We start from the raw sequence: 20426 nt of genomic DNA, 5'->3' as shown, positions 1-20426 counted from the left end.
GTTTTCCTATTTGTGTATACCTACTTACATTAAGCACACTGCTTCATAAATCTGTTGAAATTCATGTAGATGCTGGAAACAGACTTCTGCTTTCAATTGTGACATGAGATTACTTAAGATAAATTTAGTCAACTATTGAAGCTTTGGGACTTGTTATCCCAGAATTACTGGCGGAAGGGGCTTACAAAACAAATGGGGACATGTTAAATATAAAATTAACGTCTGGATTAGGACCTTGCTTTATTTAAATGTCCTTCATGCTACAACACAACCCTTCAATCAAGTATACGACATTATATGCTTCTTCAGAACTTATAAATTTAAGTAACAATTCACAGCCACACCTTCTAAATTTCTACAAGGCAATTTCAATGCCTGAAAAGGCTTATTACTAGACTGTGGCATCAAATCCCACGTTAAATGCAAATTTAAGAAAAACAACTAGAGACTATTATGACTCTATTTATTATGAGACTAACAAAACTCAGTAAATTCTGTGTTACTTGATACACCTACTTCTCAACTCTCTAAACTCATTTCTTAACACTGGGGAGTTTTTTAAAGTATCAATGCCAGGGCTCCATCCCTACTCAATTAAGTCAGAATCTCTGCAGGCCATCTTTTTCTTTTTTTTAAGGTTCTCCAGCAAATCTAATGTCAGCCAGAATTGGGACCTACTGCTTTAAGAGAATCTTACAAACAAAAAAATAAATAAATAAAGCAGGGGCTCCTGGGTGGCTCAGCCGGTTAAGCATCTGCCTTCAGCTCGGGTCATGACCTCAGGGTCCTGGGATCGAGCCCCGCGTCAGGCTCCCCGCTCAGTGGAGTCTGGTTCTGCCTCTGCCTCTGCCCCTCCACCCTACTTGTGCTCTCTCTCGAATAAAATCTTTAAGAAAATAAAAAATAAAGCAGAGCACAGGAAAAATATAAGAAAATGCTGAATAAGTTAAAAATCAAAAGGCTCACCCTTTGCTTTCTTTTTTTTTTTTTTTTTTTAAGATTTTATTTATTTGACAGAGAGAGCACAAGCAGAGGGAGAGAGAGGGAGAAGCAGGCTCCCTGCTGAGCAAGGAGCCCGATGTGGGACTCGATCCCAGAACCCTGGGATCATGACCTGGGCCGAAGGCAGCCGCTTAACCGACTGAGCCACCCAGGCGTCCCTCACCCTTTGCTTTCTAACATCACTGACCTCTTGAAAGGTCCAAAGGTTACTAATATTAGAATCTACATTATAACCATATCAATTAAGCAGTTAAGAAAAAATATAAAGTAAGGCCTAGAAAGATCTATGTTACTTATCTAGAATCATCTGGCTTAACAGTGTTTTCCAATGGGGGAAGGCTATCAGGTTTCAGGTATAAACCAATGCAGAAACAATTGCAGGGCACCACAGGGAGGTGAGAACTTCTGGCTCTAGTTTCCTGTGTTCCAGTTCAGGAAAAGAGGAAGGGGACAAAAAGGTGTGTCCATGGGAATGAGCTCCTATGCCCTAAAGGACAATTTTTATTAATTTCCTTTTCACTCATAATTTCAAAGATAAAGCAACATAAAACATGGGGCAAAGGTAAGCTGGTTTTTAAGAACTTGAGTCTTCAAGTTTTTACTGGTACAATAGTCCTTCAAGCCTGGAACCACTCAAAGATGAATCATGCAAAGTAAGAAGAAAACCTTTATTTGAAACAGGTTTGTTGGTATGTGTGCTACAGAAAAGGCTGGTTGTAGCAAAGAGTTTCATTTCAAACCTGCACTAATGTATAAATTAGACATTATTTAGGAATGATTAATTTCTGCTAAAATGTAGATTCAATCCGACATTATTCCAATTTTTACATTTATTGTAGACCCTACTTTAGCACTAGAGGTTAAATTTTCATCACCAAAAAATGAGAATAACCTTACAGCTACCACTAAGGTAATGAGCTGTGAAATTAATTTCCCAGTATTGCTTTGAAAATATACCCCCAGGTTGTAAAGAGAAATTCCGACTCCATCCAAATGTATGATTTCACTGGAATTCTTCAGTCATCATCTACTGTTGGCTTGATTGTCACTCCTCTTCTTATTTGACCCCAACCAATTAAACTGCAAAAAGAAAATTTTAAAAACTATGAATTTTACACCTATTTCATTATCATTACCACACAATCATATGACATAACTGGTTTTACTTGCTTATCTGCTAAATCTGAATGTTCCCAAAACCTGCTGCTCCACTAAGAAAGCTCACGCTTTCTTCTTAGATCCTCACACCCGCAAAGATGGGCCCTAGCCAGAATGAATGACCAAAAAAGCAAACAAAAAGTTGCTGCTACAAATGTGCTTGTCTTCACTCTATTGAAATATACTCACCCCTCCAGAACCACCAGTCTTCCAGTCCAAATAAGGAATCAGGCTGATACACAATCTACCACAGTCTGATTTTCTAAAAAATCTCATTTTCTATCCTTTTCTCCTTGAAAAATGCTTTTTTACCATTCACAGCACTCAACAGATCACAAAGGATTTAGCATGACCTTGGCTGGTAAAGAAAATTAAGAGACGAACTAAAAGAACGTATAGTCTATTAGCAGATACTCTGAATAGCAGAGGGACCTCTGCTCCCTCTTTCAATGTTTGCTCTAATTAATGACCAGGCTGGATTGCTACCTCAACAACAGCTTCAAGAAAACCCATCTAAATACGGGGTAAAACCACAATCCTAGGGAATGTAAAGATCATTCAGAGGCTCTCATTTAATAATTTTAACATACTTGCTAATTTTTAAAAATTTGACTATTTTTTATTTCAATTTATTATTGAAGTAAAATTGACATACAATATTATATTGGTTTCAGATGTACAACATAGTGATTTGACAATTCTACATATTATTCAATACTTATTATAAGTGTACTCACCATCTGGCACCATACATTACAATATTATTGACTATGCTCCCTAACATGCACTTTTCATTTCTAGGACTTACTTATTTTATAACTGGAAGCCTTAATCCCTTTCACCTATTGTACTCGTCCCCCTACCCACCTCATCCCCCCCACCAGAAGCCACTAGTTTGTCCTCTCTCTACATATATTTATTAAAGATTTTATTTATTTGACAGAGAGAGCACAAGCAGAGGGAGAGAGGGAGAAGCAGGCTCCCCGCCGAGCAAGGAGCCTGATGCGGAACTCGATCCCAGGACCCTGGGATCACAACCCGGGCCGAAGGCAGCCGCTTAACTGACTGAGCCACCCAGGCATCCCTTGTCCTCTATATTTACAAGCCTGTTTTTTAGATTCCACCGATGACTGAAATCATATAGTATTTGTCTTTCTCCAACTTACTTCACTTAGCATAATACCCTCTAGATCCATACATGTTGTCACAAACGGCAAGACTTTATTTTTTTATGGCTGTGTAATATTTCATTGTGTATATATACCATATCTACTTCATCCACTCATCTACGGATGGACACTTAGCTATTATAACACTGCGATAAACATAGATACATACACGCATATATCTTTTCAAATTAGTGTTGTTTTCTTTGGGTAAATACCCAGTAGTAGAATTACCAAATCATATGGTATTTTCATTTTAAGTTTTTGAGGAACTTTCATAATGTTTTCCATAGTAGTCTCACCAATTTATATTCCCACGAACAGTGTATGAGGGTTCCCTTTCCTTCACATCCTCACCAACACTTGTTATTTCTTGATTTTTGGGTTTTTTTTTTTTAAGATTTATTTATTTATTTGAGAAAAAGAGAATCTCAAGCAGACCCCCCGCTAGAGTGGAGCCCAACATGAGGCTCGATCTCACGACCCTGAGATCATGACCGGAGCTGAAATCAAGAGTCGGACGTCCAACCGAGTCACCCAGGTGCCCCTTTTTCTTGTCCTTTTGACACTAGCCATTCAGGAGTGGTGTATATCTCATTGTGGTTTTGATTTGTATTTCCCCGACTATTAATGATACTAAGCATTTTTTCATGCGTTTGTTGGTCACCTGTATGTCTTTGGAAAAATGTCTATTAAGGTGCACTGCCCTTTTAAAAACTGAATTGTTTGGCTTATTTGGCGTGGAGTTGTGGAAGTTCTTTATATATTTTGGATATTAAACCCTTACCGGATACATCATTTACAAATACCTTTCCCCATTCAGTAGAATGTCTTTTCATTTTGTTGATGGTTTCTTTGCTGTGCAAAAACTTTATATTTTGGTGTAGTCCCAATAGTTTATTTTTGCTTTTGTTTCCCTTGCTTGAGGAGACATATCCATAAATATGCTGCTAAAGCTGATGTCAAAGATTACTGCCTGTTTTCTTTTAAGAATTTTATGGTTTTGGGGGGCGCCTGGGTGGCTCAGTCGTTAAGCGTCTGTCTTCGGCTCAGGTCATGATCCCAGGGTCCTGGGATCGAGCCCCGTATGGGGTTCCCTGCTCCGCGGGAAGCCTGCTTCTCCCTCTCCCACTCCCCCTGCTTGTGTTCCCTCTCTCGCTGTGTCTGTCAAATAAATAAAATATTTAAAAAAAAAAAAAAAGAACTGTACGGTTTTGGGTCTCACATTTAGGTCTTGAATTTATTTTGGGGTATGGTGTAAAAAGTGGTCCAGTTTTGGGGCGCCTACGCGGCTCAGTCAGTTAAGTGTCCGCCTTCAGCTCAGGTCATGAACTCAGGGTCCTGGGATAAAGCCCCAAGTCGGACTCCCTGCTCAGCGGGGAGTCTGCTTTTCCTTCTCCCGCTGCCCCCCCCACCCCCCATGCTTGTGCACATGCTCTGTGTTTCAAATAAAAAAATAAAATCTTAAAAAAAAAAAAAGGTGGTCCAGTTTCACTCTTTTGTGTGTAGCTGTCCAGTTTTCCTAGCACCATTTTTTGAAAAGACTCTTTTCCCCACTGTATATTCTTGCCTCCTCTGTCATAGATTAACTGACCACATAAGCATGGGTTTTTTTTCTTGGCTATTCTGTTCCATGGATCTATCTGTCTGTTTTTTTGTGTCAGTACCATACTGTTTTGATTACTACAGGTTTGGAAGGTAGCTTGAAATCCGGGACTGTGATATCTCCAGCTTTGTACTTTTTTCTCAAGACTGTTTTGGCTATTTGGGATGTTTTGTGGTTCCACACAAATTTTAGGATTATTTATTCTAATTCTATGAAAAATGCTATGGAATTTTGATAGGAATTGCACTGAATCTGTAGATTGCCTTGGACAGTAACACCATTTCAACAATATTAATTCTTCTAATCCATAAGCATAGTATATCTTTCCATTTGTGTTGTCTTCAATTTCTTTCACCAAAGTCCTAGTTTTCAGAGTATAGGTCTTTCACCTCCTTAGATTTATTCCTAGGTTTTTTTTTTTTTTAATTCTTTTTTTCTTTTTGGAGCAACCATAAATAGAATCGTTTTCTTAATTTCTCTTTCTGCTACTCTGTTATTAGTATATAGAAGTACAACAGATTTTTGTATATTAATTTTGTATCCTACAACTTTCTTGAATCCATTTATTATTAGTAGTAACAGTTTTCTGGTGGAGTCTTGCTAATTTTTAAGCAAAATCTAGTTTCATGTGGATAGAATCCTCTTATAGTATTAGTGGGCAGACACACAAAAAAATCCTTTTATTTTAAAATCTGTTCTGATCTAGGAAATGTACCATTCTAACTAAGTGAGAATAATACATTCCCTGTTGAGAGTTTCTGAAACTTTATTATTTAAGCCTATTTTAAAATACCCTGGGAATCAGTGTGTCTATAATAGCAAATGGTATAATCACACCAAAGAGTAAAATCAAATGACATAAATCACCACAAAGCAGGATTATTTACTTAAAATTCAACTAGAAGTTTAACTCTCTCTAAATTATAAAGTAATAATTCAGATCAATCTTCTGAACAGTAAGTGATGAGAGACCTTCATGGGGCACAGTATCAGGGAAACCTTAATATGGGAAGTAGTCAGCAAAAAACAGAGCGCCAAAGGTGATCTGAATAATTATAACAACAATGAGGACCCAGAACAGTGTAATTTAGAAAGGTCCAGAATATCATATAGTAGTGTGAACTACTGGAAATTAATGAATACAGCATAATAAAAATGTTTTAGGAAGATTAATTTTGAGCTCTTAACTAACAAAGGAAGAGGCAAATTAGGAATCTTTTGCAGTAACTTTTTTTTGTCAGAGAGAGAGAGAGAGCACGCACAAGCAGGGGGAGAAGCAGGCTCCCCGTTGAGCAGGAAGCCCGATGCGGGACCTGATCCCAGGACCCTGGGATCATGACCTGAGCCGAAGGCAGCCGCTCAACTGACTGAGCCACCCAGGCACCCCATCTTTTGCAGTAACTTTTAAGTACGAAATAATGGCAGTAAGGGGCATAATGAGGCCACAAAGAATAGAAAGGAAAGGGTAGATTCAGTAACTAACTAGGTAACTAAGAGCAAACAGTCAGAAGTCAAAGATGTGTCTCCTTGCTTATCCACTCAAAGGACATAGAAGGAATAGCACCCTAGGAACAATGAGCACATCTAGCACCCAGATCATCATTTCTAAATATCATTCCCCACTAAAAGAAACCAGGCTTCCTTGGAGAAATGGCCAATTTTAAAACTGGAGCAGGGGAGGTATAAGATGAGTTTGGAATATCTTGTGCCAGAAACTAAGGAACTGTTAAAAAAAAATGAGGGTCGCCTGGGTGGCTCAGTTGTTAAGCGTCTGCCTTCGGCTCAGGTCATGATCCCAGGGTCCTGGGATCAAGCCCCACATCGGTCTCCCTGCTCGGTGGGAAGCCTGCTTCTCCCTCTCCCACTCCCCCTGCTTGTGTTCCTGCTCTCGCAATCTCTCTCTCTGTCAAATAAATAAATAAAATCTTAAAAAAAAAAAGTAAATTAAAAACAATGATGGGGACATGTCAAAAGGACATAGAAGCCAGCTTGAAGGATCTCTACTAGACAAATCCTGAACAATTTGGGCATTAAAATAAATAAGGACAGTAATGAATCATAACCTATTGAAATAAAATAGAATTCCATGAGTCTATATTATAACCAGTTAAGTAAACAATAGGGAAGAAAAAACAATAAATGAGAAGTGGTGGGTTGGGGGAGGGGTGTCATTTTGTAATCATATAATCAAGTTCAATTCAGACAAGAATTATCAGTGGATGCTAAATCCAGGGGGGTGAGATTTGATGAGGAGTAAGCTATTCACCTAGTCTCAATGAGTCTTCCCACAAAATGCTTAGTAGGTGCACAGGTATAAAGAGTATATAGTAGAAAAACTGGACAACACTTCAACTGCATAATCAAAATTAACCTCCACAAGGAGGAGCAATCAGATCTCATGTGCCTCTGGCTGTGATTTCCTGAGGAGACATCACTACCTATATAAGTATTCCAGCCAAGAATACATAACCTGAATCTAATCTTAGGAAGTATCAGATAAACTCAAATTGAGGAAGAGTAAAAATGTATTCTTCAAAATAGTCAATGTCAAGTAAGACAAAAAAAAAACTGAGGAAGTACCCAATTAGAGATCAAAGAGACATATGACAACTAAATGCAGTGAGTGAGCCTAGACCAGAGGGACTAGAGAACATTATTGGGACAAGCTGTATAACTGGATTATCAACTGTAGGTTTCAGTAATTTATTGATGTTAACTTCTTGTAGTGGTTAATTAAGATAATGTCCTTGTTTTTAGGAAATATACACCAATGTGTTAAGAGATCAAGAGGTATGATATACACAACCCACTCCTCAAACAGCTGAGAAAAAAGTTTATACATATAGAAGAATACACACACACACACAAAAATAAATTGTGTATCTGGGAAAAGGGAACAGGAGTTGTGTGCAATTCTTGCAATTTTCTCGTTAAGTTTGAAATTATTTCCAAATATAAAGTTTTAAAAATCCAAAGAGAAATACCGAACCTAAATTCACTGGTTTTTTCATAGGTTGTGTGTATCACAAATCAGGGCTAGAAATACAGATTCAAAGTCATCCAAATAAACAGCTGACCTAAAGAACTGCTGTGTTTAAGGTAAAGTATGCATGCACACCACCAAGAACTTAAGGGAACTGACTGTGTCTTTTTTATTAGATAGTGACAAAGGCTTGTAAACTTACCGCCAGTGTTTCTCAACTCTTCGGCTAAGGGCAATTTTTTCTCCTACTTCTGTGCACACAGGATTAGTCAAAACGATTTTGCCCAAATCGGCCTTGACTGCACTAACTCTTCCTCCTGTTGACAGGGATCCTATGTTCACCATGAGCACTTCATTCTTAGAGAGCTTTTGCACCTAGGAAAATAAATCGAGGAAAGATAAACCCCCAAATCAAGAAAATGCTTTCCAAAAATGACTGCTTATTTTCCTACATCCTTGCCAACAATAGATACCAGCAATTTTCCATCTCTGCTAACCTAGTATGAGACTTTTCAACTTCCTGAAAGTAGAAAGCCAAATTTACTCACCTTTTCTTTATCTTAATCCCACATTAACTATAAAAGAATGAACCTCAAAACTGGTCCTAACATCACTGCCACTTTTCTGAAACAGGAATTACAGAGAGCACTTACCTTTGCTGCTTTCTTGTCTCCTTCAGTGCGTACACCTAGCAGCCGTCTAAGTAGGAAATAGGAGATTTCCAATTCTGTGAAGATCTCCGGTAAAGCTCCAACTGCACCAAGTACCTGTCCCACCATTCTGTCAGCCCGGCACAAAGTGGGGTCAATTTTTGTTCCCACTCCTGATATAAAAACAAGACATATAAAGCCCAACTTTTTATTTTCTATAAAGCGGTTTACCCAAAACTTAGTCAAGCAAGTACAACGTATACCTATACATTTTAATACACATTTATATTCTCATACTCATGTAATAGCTACACAGACATGACAAAATACCTGTCTTACCTGAAGAAATAGAAACAAAAACCCATGGATTAGTTGGGCATTTGAGAACAGTCTCTTGATTTAAATTCTAAACAAAGGACAGAAATGACAGCCTAACTCAAAAATGAGTCTGAATATACTTAATAAAGGTTGAAAAGATAAAAATTCATAATGAGTAATTTTTAGAATATTTGCCTGCCATTTCTCCCCTGGAAGGCTGATGAAAAAATAACATCAGGACTTCACATATGATTCCTGAGATCCACTTTAAAATATTTTAGCCGCGTATGAGGAGAGAGAAGGAGACATAAAGATGAAGCCAAGACTGGTAAAGTATTGACAACTGTTCAAGCTGGGTGGTTGCTACATGAGCATTATCATTAAATTATATACGGTAAACTCTTAATTACAGGACAGAAAACTGAATTATATACCCAAAAACCAGAGAACCAAAAGACAAACTTCTTTACCCAACAATTTCTTCTTTAATCCAAAGGAACAACATATCTAATTCTCTTTGAATCTTGTCTTTTTCTGGGTATCTGGTAAGAAACTAAGTTGTAAGGAACTAGAAAAATCCATAAAATCATCTCAGTAATTGCTACACAATCAAAGTTATTTTTTTATTCCCACCTCAGAGTAAACATGATCTGACAGGATTCAATTGACATTTGTGGGTAACTTTCCATTTGCAAAACACACAAAAAAACAACCACTCTCTACCACCAAAATTGTGTAGACAAAAAAGTATACTTGATCATTTTAAATGCTGGATCATAAAACTTATTTTATTACTGCTAAAAGGAGTTACTTCATATACTAAACCAAAATGTATTCTTCTTTATCCTTAGAAATAACTCTTACAAACACATGAAACTATTTTATGAACTAAAACCAACAGCTTAACTACACGAATGTTTCCCACTCCAATCAATTATTTAAAATACCCAATTAGGGGGCGCCTGGGTGGCTCAGTCGTTAAGTGTCTGCCTTCAGCTCAGGTCATGATCCCAGGGTCCTGGGATCGAGCCCCGCATCAGGCTCCCTGCTCAGTGGGAAGCCTGCTTCTCCCTCTCCCACTCCCCCTGCTTGTGTTCCCTCTCTCACTGTCTCTCTCTGGCAAAAAAATAAATAAAAAATTAAAAATAAACAAAATAAATAAAATACCCAATTAAAAATCTACAATATTATCTTTTTGAGTAATCCTTTTCCTATGAAAAATACCACAAATTAAAAATGTAGGGATGAGGGGCGCCTGGGTGGCTCAGTCGTTAAGCGTCTGCCTTTGGCTCAGGTCATGATCCCAGGGTCCTGGGATCGAGCCCCACATCGGGCTCCCTGCTCAGCGGGAAGCCTGCTTCTCCCTCTCCCACTCCCCCTGCTTGTGTTCCCTCTTTTGCTGTGCCTCTCTCTGTCAAATAAATAAATAAAATCTTTAAAAGTAAATAAATAAATAAAAATAATAAAAATGTAGGGATGAGAGAAAAATCCTTACCGATAAGACCTCCTGGAGCAGCATACTGAAGATCATTATGTTCTGCAAAAAGCGACACGATTTTGGAAAAGATTGGTTTACACATGAGTTTTCCTTCACTATCTTTGGAAACAATACCAGGTCTGACTTCTATCTCCTGGCCCACCTGTAAACATATTAAGTTAGTAATTAGAATTACTGTGGGATGACACCATTATCACTTACATATCAAAAGTCCTAATAGGAAGACACCAAAACTGAAAAGGCAATTATTTCTCTATGTTGAGGATTGTTACTAAAAAAAAAAAAAAAAAGTGGAAGTGAGCTTCAAAACCAGAAACATCCATCCAACTGTTGCTAACTACCTACCACACAAGCTTATCTCCATATAAAACGTGCTCCATACTCAAAAAGAAAAAAAATTTTACTTTCAATTTGGAGTGTCCGTACTATTCACCTTATGATTAAGACAATGGAAAAATAAAATAAAAACACAACAATAAAAATCCAGTTCACCTTTAATACTCCTTTTAGAATACTACCACCAGCTACACCACCCTTAAGGTCATCAACTTCACAGCCAGGTTTGTTGACATCAAAGGACCTAATAACTAAAAGAAAACAAAACAAATTAAAGCTAATTCTGCTCATTTTAACTTTAAAGGAAATATTCTTTACTAAGATAACTTTTCTAAGATAGTAGCCACATAATATTTATACACACAGGGGCGACTTTGTAACAGAATCCACTATCAGTACTCCTACGATTATTGCAGGCTTACTTATGATGAAAATAGTGGAAATAAATTAAAAGTTAACTGATAGGGGGCATATTATGGTACATCCATACTATGGAATATCAGCAGGTATTAAAGAATGTTTTGAGTTTTGTTTTTTTTTAAAGATTTATTTATTTATTTATTTATTTATTTTGGAGAGAACGTACATGCATGCTGGGGGGATGAGCGGAGGGAGAGGGAGAGAGAAACTTAAGCAGACTCTGCACTGAGCGTGGAACCCAACATGGGCCTCGATCCCATGACCCTGAGATCACGACCTGAGCTGAAACCAAGAGTTTGGACACCTAACCAACTTCGCCACCCAGGTACCCCTAAAAAAGAATGTTTGACCTATAATGTAAAGACCTAAAAGGATAACCCACATATACTATTTAAAACACACACAAAACTAGACAAAAATAACACAGACTATGATCCCATTTCCATAAAGTAAAACTAAAACAGGAAACACGTACATGTTTATACATAATGAGGTGAATAAAGAGGAAGGTGTGAGAATAACACACACCATTAACTTTGGTTACTTCTGGGCTAAGGGGCTAGAAGCGAAAGGCAGGGAGACTATGGACTTTTCTTTCTTTATCTACCTCTGTATAACTTCTTAAATTAAAATTTAGTTTTAAAAACTATAAAACAACTTTAGAAATGCATGAACTGAACTTAGGTCCTGAGAGCAGTGACCCTTACTTAACAAGGATACGCATCACAATCACCCAAGAGAACACTTCCCACAATATAAAGGGGGGCACCAGGTGCAGGCCCAGAGAGGCTCAAATGTCTGTTTTAAAAAGACTCCTACATCTCTGTGTAGGAACCACAAGCTTAGCACAGTACCAATATTGGTCCTATGAACTTAAATAAAAGTGAAAAGGACATGAAAATCTTCATTAATGGTACAATGAAAACATTTGTACGAAAGTTCTAATATCCTGTTCCTGACTAAAACATTTTAATTCCATGGAGAATACTGTACGACTCCATCTTGATCACATGACATGCCATATACAGACCACAAAAAGGTTAAAAGTTCCTTCTGTGTGGGGACTCTGTCCCTCTACCAGTAATGCAATCTAGCACTGCCAATACAATCCCAGAATCAAAAAAAAATTTTATGGAGATTGTTATTATCTCTGCAGAAAGAGAAGTATTAATAAACACCCTTCAAGAGGAATCACGGGATGCCTGGGTGGCTCAGTCGGTTAAGTGTCTGCCTTCGGCTCAGGTCATGATCCCAGGGTCCTAGGATCGAGTCCCACATCTGGCTCCTTGCTCAGCGGCGAGCCTGCTTCTCCCTCTGCCTGCCGTTCCCCCTGCTTGTGCTCTCTCTCTCTGACAAATAAAATCTTAAAAAAAAAAAAAAAAAAAAAGGAGGAATCACCAATGTCAAAAAGACCAAATTAAGAGTTAAAGACAAATACTATCACTTACCAATAAGTCGGGGTTCTGAAGTAAAGTCTCTTGGGGGTACTGGAATTTTCTTCACTATGTACTCACAAACAACTTCAATATTGTATTTCAGCTGAGCAGAAATTGGAATAATAGGAGCTCCTTCTGCTACTGTACCTATATAAAATTCAGAAAGATTAAGATTCTTTAGTTTTACAGAACCTGATCTTTCTATGTTACAAGAAAAGGTTAAGATTACTAAAATAGATGCCTAGGGGCGCCTGGGTGGCTCAGTCAGTTGAGCCTCCTGATCTTGGTTCAGCTCAGGTCATGATCTTGGAGTCATAGGATTGAGCCCCATGGCAGGATCTGTGCTCAGCAGGGAGTCTGCTTAAGATTCTTCCTCTCCCTCTTCTTCTGCCCCCCTTCTCTAAATAAATAAATCTTAAAAAAAAAAAAACAACTAAAATAGATGCCTAAACATCCTCACATAAATGCCAGCAACAAACAAACGCAAAGTGATAATTCTGTTTAGAAAGGTGGCAGTATTCTGTTTGTTTTACTCCTGAAAATGAACACTAGTCCCTTTATGGAAAAAAACTGTTAAAATATATTTACACATGTATTTACTATACTAAAATGATAATACTGTCTAAAGGAATAAAATACGCTCCTGGGAAAAAGCACTTTACTAGTTTGAAGATTTCTAATAACGTGTAATTAACCTCCCCAAAAAATGTCAAGATAAAATTACAGACTCTTTGCTAATCAAAGACTACTGGCTCATAAAATATTTGCTCCTTATTAATTATATGTCAAACAGGTTGGTCAAAGAAATGGACCAAACATAATTAGATTTTAATCAAAATGACTTATTCTTTTTCATCACGACAGAACTAGGTTCATGGGAGTCAACCCTTCCACCAAAGCTGAGAGAGAATTGCAACAATAACATGCATCATATCTTCCCTGAAATGAAAAACCCTATGCAACAGAGAAATGAACACTATAAAGATTAAATATATCATTGTCACTTCCAATGATCAAAGTACTAGGTAAGAGTAGTGTAAGACTTAAATTTAAAACAAAAAAAGCTTTTGTTCATTAAAGAGGACTTTTTTTTCTAAACCGACTCACAGTTTCCAGAATACAACTTCAGTTCTAACTTTCAGCCAGCAAAAATATACTTCAGTTTAAACTTCCAATTATAAAATAAGTCACCGGGATGAAATGTATAGCATACTGAACATAGACATTAATATATTTTTTTTTTCTTTAAAGATTTTATTTATTTGAGAGAGAGAATGAGATAGAGAGAGCATGAGAGGGGGGAGCGTCAGAGGGAGAAGCAGACTTCCTCCTGAGCAGGGAGCCCGATGTGGGACTCGATCCCGGGACTCCAGGATCATGACCTGAGCTGAAGGCAGTCGCTTAACCAACTGAGCCACCCAGGCGCCCGATAGACATTAATATTTTAACAACTTTGTGTGGTAACAGACAGTAACTACATTTACTGTCGGTAACACTGCATAATGTATAGAATTATCAGAACTGTCGAATCACTGAGTTGTACACTTGAAACTAACGTAACAGTATGTCAACTATACTTCAATAAGAAAGTATTTTAAATATATGTGGATGAAAAGATGTATGTGCTTTAGTTTATCAAATTCACAAACAGATTTCACTAATTGTATCCGGTGACTAACAAGTAGTAGGTAGAGAAATAAGGTCTTAAGATGCATAAATTTATCTATTTCAGATAGTCTATTATAGTAAAAGTTAAATTTAACATCCGGTATCTGGATTAAATACCTCTCAAAGTGATTCACAGATTTATTAGCAATTATGGTTTCTTACCTTGTACAAACGCAAGGATCTGTTCATACTGTTCTTTAGCCTGACTTTCTTTTACCAAATCAATTTTATTTTGTAGAATCAAAATATGCTTCAGTTTCATGATTTCTATAGCAGCCAGGTGTTCAGAAGTCTGAGGCTGAGGACAAGACTCATTACCAGCTAGATGAAGAGGAATAAAAAAGATGCATGAGAATTAACTGGAAATATCCAGAATAGGCAAATCCATAGGGACAGAAAGCAGATTAGTGGTTGCCAGGAGATGGGGGGAAGGTATGGCATAGAGTGACTGCTTAATGGGCATGGGGTATCCTTCTGGGGCAACGAAAATGTTCTGGAACTAGAAATTGGTGATGCTCGCAGAACTGTGAATGTACTTAATGTCACTGAGTTGTACACTTTAAATAATTATAATGGTAAATATTATTTTAAGTGTATTTTACTACCAAAACAAACTTAAAGGAAACTTTTGCATGTCCTAGCCTTACTCCAGGCAAAAGTCCTGGATATCACTGCCAAGCGTCCACCTTTTGCCCTGTTTCACCCTCTGTGCCTGCGTTCACTGGAGCCTTCAGATCATTTGGCTTTTATCCCTGGTGCTATGCAAGAAGCTTGGAATCAACAAGTTTGGCATCCCAGGGTCTACCCTTAGCCTTTGCTAAGGTATAAGGTATAGCCCTCTGGTTCTATCCAGTCTTAGAGATGTTTTGGCCCAGTTAAGCTTCTGAGAGGTAGAGAGTAATTAAGGGAAAACGCTTACTACAGTCTGTGAATTTCAACTACTACCAAAGGGTACTCCCTAACAAAGGGAGATAAGAACACTAAATGCACAGTTAACCAACAGTGTTATCATAAAGAAATTGGCATTTTTGGGGGGGCACTCCAACAGTCACCTTCCCCAAGCAGTGATATTGAGCTGTCCCGTACTGTATCTACTTGGCATCCTCTAAAAAAATTATGTCCCATAGATTAAGTGTCTGCCTTCGGCTCAGGTCATGATCCCAGGGTCCTAGAATCGAGCCCACCATCAGGCTCCCTGCTCAGGCTGCTTCTCCCTCTCTTCCCTGCTCTTGCTCTATCTCTGTCTCTCAATCTCAAATAAAATCTTTAAAAAAATAAAAATAATGTCCCATAGCAATGAAATCTCTTGACAGCTCACATAAGGAAGGTAGCACAACCCTAGCTTTGAAAACCCCAATTAGGTCTACACTTCAGCACTTACTGTGAATGAGATTTGCATCTAAATAAAACCACTATACATCAACGTTGCAGTGGATGAAAAATATATGTACACTTACAAATTTAAAACTAAAATAATAAATCATCTCATGTGATCTAGGTGGGAAAAACGCACTAGTGACTTCAATTTAAAAATATATATTAACCTAAGAATTCTCATATCAGCCCCACATCTATCTTGCTTAGTATTTTATGATACCTAGTAGGCAGGGATGTCATCCTGGATGACATGTTAGCTCCCATTTGTGTCACCCTTAGGTAATGGATATGACCCTTAATGGCCTTAGTGCTCCTTTAAATATTCCATCTTGGATTTGTTCCACATTGATTTGTTGAAACCAATTCTGATATATTTACCTATCAACAGAAGAGCTGCATCCATCACTGCTGCACCGTTTAGCATAGTAGCCATCAAAATATCGTGGCCAGGACAGTCAACAAAGGAAACATGTCTAACAATTAAGAAATAGCAATCAGTCCTAAAATCAATCCATATTTCAACACAGAAATTCCCAAATCCAATCAAAATGAATATGGTATAGAGTATGGTAGAAAATACATACTGGAAATGTCATCGATTTGAAAGCTAAAACAGTGTTAACAGAATGGGCACTGCCATCTGAAAAAATAATTTGCCAAAAATTCCTCCAGCACCTTGAAAAGCTGGAACTGCCAATTTGAAGTAGAGATGGCAGTACTATTTTAGACAAACTGCTACTTATTGAGAATCACTATTTTTAAAGAGTGTATGCTCACACTGTCAAGATCTGAAACAGGGATTAGCAAACTAAGGCCCCTAGGCCAAATCTGGCCCATACCCACTCAAGCACATATCATTTACATCTGCTTTCATAACACAAGAGCAGAGATGAGTAGCCTCTTCCCAGAGAACCTATGGCCTGCAAAGTTGTAAATATTTATGATCTGGCCACTTATAAAAAAAGAAGTTTGCTGATCTCTGATGAGGACCAGAACCAGGGTGAGGCTGAGTGAGACATTTGCCTTAGGGGCAAAATTTAAGAGAGTGCCAAAAAACTCACTAATCAAGATAAATAATATTTAAATTTAAGGTTTTTAAAAACAAAATTAATGCAAAAAAAATTCACAACGAGCAAAATATCAAAGGTAACTAATAATGCCACACTGAACCAGAAATAAATAGTGATACTGAAGCAAGAGGGGAAAAAATCTGTAATTTTGAGTTGTCTTTATTTAAACAAGTGATATTCTATTAGGATTTTTTTTGCATCAATTTCAAAAAGCACTGCCTCGAAATATTGTTTATCCTGATCACTGAGGGTTTTTTTTTTTTACATTTTGGGTCCAAGGCAAGGGCCTCACTCGCCTCTCCCCACTCCCAGCCTTGCCTCAATGTAAAATTTCCTTGTGGGCCATCCCCAACCGCATTAACATCACTAGGGAGTAGAGGTCTGTATCCTCTGATAAAGAACCAGGATATGAATCACATTCAGAAACTAGATGAGTAACAAGCCCATGTACTGAAGAGAGGTAATTAAGAATGGCTTTGTGCATCCCCTATCTAAAAAACAGAAACAACATTGTTTAAAAGAAATGTAGAAAGCCTGGCAAAAAGCTTCCCCTAAATCCAACGAGCTGTGTTTCCCTCCATTCCATCTGCTTACATGATACCTTTCCTTTGGAGAACTTGAATGGAAGTATCTAAATTGAGGTTGAAATACTTGATCTTTCAAATTACTATCATTATAGACAATAAGAACATTAAAAAATAGACAACAAAAATATTCAACAATTAGTTTAATAATTTAATCTCAGTTAAATATTTCAAAAAACACAATCACAAGACAATAGAATATGAAGTATAAAGTGTTTTTTGAAAGAGGTCACCTGACTAATTTGAAATTCCCTTTGGTCCCTGGAATGTCTGTAGGAAACTCATCTGGTGTACTACTTCCACAGGATCTATAACATTCCGGCCGGGGACAACTTGGGTCGTCAAGTTTATATATCTAAAAATTCCAATGAAAAAAAGATTCAAATTTGTTATCTGCACATTCAACAAAGTTATTTCTAATTCCACAGTACAAGCTCACCTTAGCATTAGCATATCCAAGCTTGATTGTAATATTTCTTTCTAGTTCATTTTTGAACCTGACAGTGTGAACTCCAGAAATAGCTTTTACAACTGTGGATTTTCCATGAGCTACATGACCAATTGTACCTACAGAAAAAGTATAAGAAATTAATTCACATACGTTCAGTTACACCAAATACTATTTCAAAAAGCACTGGAGTAGAAAACCTAAAGCTAAAACTCACTATAAATATCAACATAAAACCAACAGTGACTTCAATTTTTCGTTCTTCATATTCTTTCCTAACAAAACCTTATTCTGATACAGGACTGAATGTAACTTTCCATGTAATCACAATGTCGTTCAAAAACTACACTCCAGTATAAGAAAAGCTATTCATCTTATGTTTCTGATCACATAAAAGACTGCCTTCATTTAAAATAAACACTTAGGGCGCCTGGGTGGCTCAGTTGGTTAAGCGACTGCCTTCGGCTCAGGTCATGATCCTGGAGTCCCTGGATCGAGTCCCGCATCGGGCTCCCTGCTCGGCAGGGAGTCTGCTTCTCCCTCTGACCCTCCCCCCTCTCATGTGCTTGCTCTCTCATTCTCTCTCTCTCAAATAAAAAAAAAAAAAATCTTGAAAAAAAAATAAATAAAATAAAATAAACACTTAATAAGGAGAAGATAAAATCCTAGATACTAAGGAACTTTCCAGCATAAACAGATATGAGTCCTGACAACACCAAAAAGAATCCATGAAAACAGGAAAACAACCCAGGTTTAATTATGGTAATGCTATCAAGGTTAGCATGTATCTTATAACTTCTTAATAACCTGACAGTAGAGCTTTACTTTTAACTACATTTAATTGTGCCACTTGTACAGGCTATCAAATTTAAATTTGACATTCAGTCAACATACCTTCTCCTCTAAAGTTCTAGATGGCAATTAGGAGGGGAAAAAAAAAAACCTTCTTAATAATCACTTATATACCAAATAAAACTTTTGTGAAAATTATGCCCCTGCAATAACCCTGTGTGGCAAGTACCACCACATTTTCACCTCTTCTGCTACATATAACTACATCTTGCCTTACGCTATTAAATTTTTCATGTCTGTATCTTTTCTTCGCACCTAGACATGAGCTAGGCTTGAGCAATATATGCTTCCCACAAAATCCGGCAGGTGCTTTACTCACACAGGCTCAAAGTCTATTTCTTGAACATCTGCGTCCTCATAAAATTCAGGCAATCATACGAAGGGAGAAGTTAAAATTACTTATCGAGATCAAGCAAGTCAGGTCACCAAGTTATTCTTATCTTACCTATATTAATTGTGGCTTGTCTGCTGATAACTTCGTGTGAAAGTGGCGTCAACTTGGTAACATCCTGCAACGAAACATTTTTATTTTACATCGCTGTACGTAAGACAGATCACAACTTTTCCTTTGACTTTACATTTGCTACCCACAGCTTGCCACCACGTGAACAGCTCTCCTCTACTTTTTCTAAAGCACTTCTCCTGCAAAAGCAATATTGTACTCTGATGACTGGGAAGCTCTAAAAGTCCTTCATCGTTACAGAAGACTACACCTCCACTCACTATGGGAGATGTGAAAGCCCGAGGACCCCCCACCCCAACCTTGACAGCATTAGCACTGAAGACGAGGTAGATACTCCCTTCCCAGACCTTAAGAAGCAAAAGCCTTAGTAACATTTAACGTCATGACTTTCCAGCCGAATCCTTCGGGGGCTTGAGGTCCCACAACCTCACAGCCCCATGCACAGCTCGCGAACTTGCCAAGGTGCAGGCAGCGGCAGGAGTCTCCCTCCTAACGCATGCTGCCGACAGACAGCCCGGCACTGCCTCGTCTCAGCGCCTCCCAGGAGGCTCGATCATCCACTTCTGAGTTCACTCCGCATCCTTGCAGAACGAAACCTTACCAAGGTGGCGAGATCCTGACGAGAAAGATGCGGCTGCCCCAGAGTCACTCCAGCCTCACCGCCCGCCATCTTGCTCCGAGAGGAAGGAAGTCGCCCCAGCTGCTGCCTAACCGAACGCAGGTCCCCTTGTGTGGGGCGGGGGAGCGGAGGCGGGACGGCCGACTAGGGCCCACGCCTGGGAAAGGAGGATGGCCCGTGCAGCAGGGTCCTCGCTGCTTGGACTTCTCTCCGCTTGGGTTTACACAGTGCCTGCCGGAAGACTCACTAAAAAACAGGAGGCAAAGTTTCGGAATCCAGTCGTTGCAGACCTGACGGATTTTTGCGCAGGCAACGCTGAGGGCAGCCCTCAAAGAAGACCCCCCCCCACCCCCCCACCCCCGCCTTGCTAGGCGGGTGATGCAACCGCCAGGCGCGCAGGCGAGGGAGAAGCCATTTCCGGTTCCCGTGGGGATGGCCGGAAGACTTACCGGAAACTGGGAATGTTCTCTGGGGGTGTGAGGACAGACGGTGGGGCTGTCCATCTTACGATTTCCATAATTTAATAAGGCGAGATCGGCTCGGGGTGCGGCTCGGCTGTGATGGCCACGCTGGCCGCTCTTACGGCCCTGCGCGTCACCTGGCGGGCGGCGGGGAGGGCGCCCTCGCGCGGAGGTTTGATGAAGTGGTCAGCGGCCCGGGGTGGGAAGAGCCAAGTCCCTAACTTGTTCTTAGAGACAGGTTTCTAGGGCCCGGGAGGCGGTCCGTAGTGGCTCTAAACTGCACAGCATGGAGTTAGCATAGAATGGAAGCT

General features: G+C 38.8%; 1 protein-coding gene across 1 annotated transcript; it reads right to left on the bottom strand.

Annotated features, from left to right (window-relative positions):
- Positions 1-1653: 1653 nt before the first annotated feature.
- Positions 1654-19950, bottom strand: EIF2S3 (eukaryotic translation initiation factor 2 subunit gamma). Its single transcript, XM_032389515.1, has 12 exons — positions 19637-19950; positions 19018-19081; positions 17712-17839; positions 17506-17627; positions 15997-16091; positions 14404-14562; positions 12586-12720; positions 10874-10968; positions 10379-10523; positions 8569-8738; positions 8118-8290; positions 1654-2082 (listed from the first exon to the last, which is right to left on the bottom strand). Exons 1-12 carry the CDS (start codon positions 19703-19705, stop codon positions 2019-2021), a joined length of 1419 nt encoding a protein of 472 aa, XP_032245406.1. The 5' UTR covers positions 19706-19950; the 3' UTR covers positions 1654-2018.
- Positions 19951-20426: the final 476 nt, after the last annotated feature.

The sequence above is a fragment of the Phoca vitulina genome, unplaced genomic scaffold (genome assembly GCF_004348235.1).
Source record: "Phoca vitulina isolate PV1807 unplaced genomic scaffold, GSC_HSeal_1.0 scaffold55, whole genome shotgun sequence".
NCBI lineage: Eukaryota > Metazoa > Chordata > Mammalia > Carnivora > Phocidae > Phoca > Phoca vitulina.
This window is presented reverse-complemented; position numbering and strand designations above follow the sequence as displayed.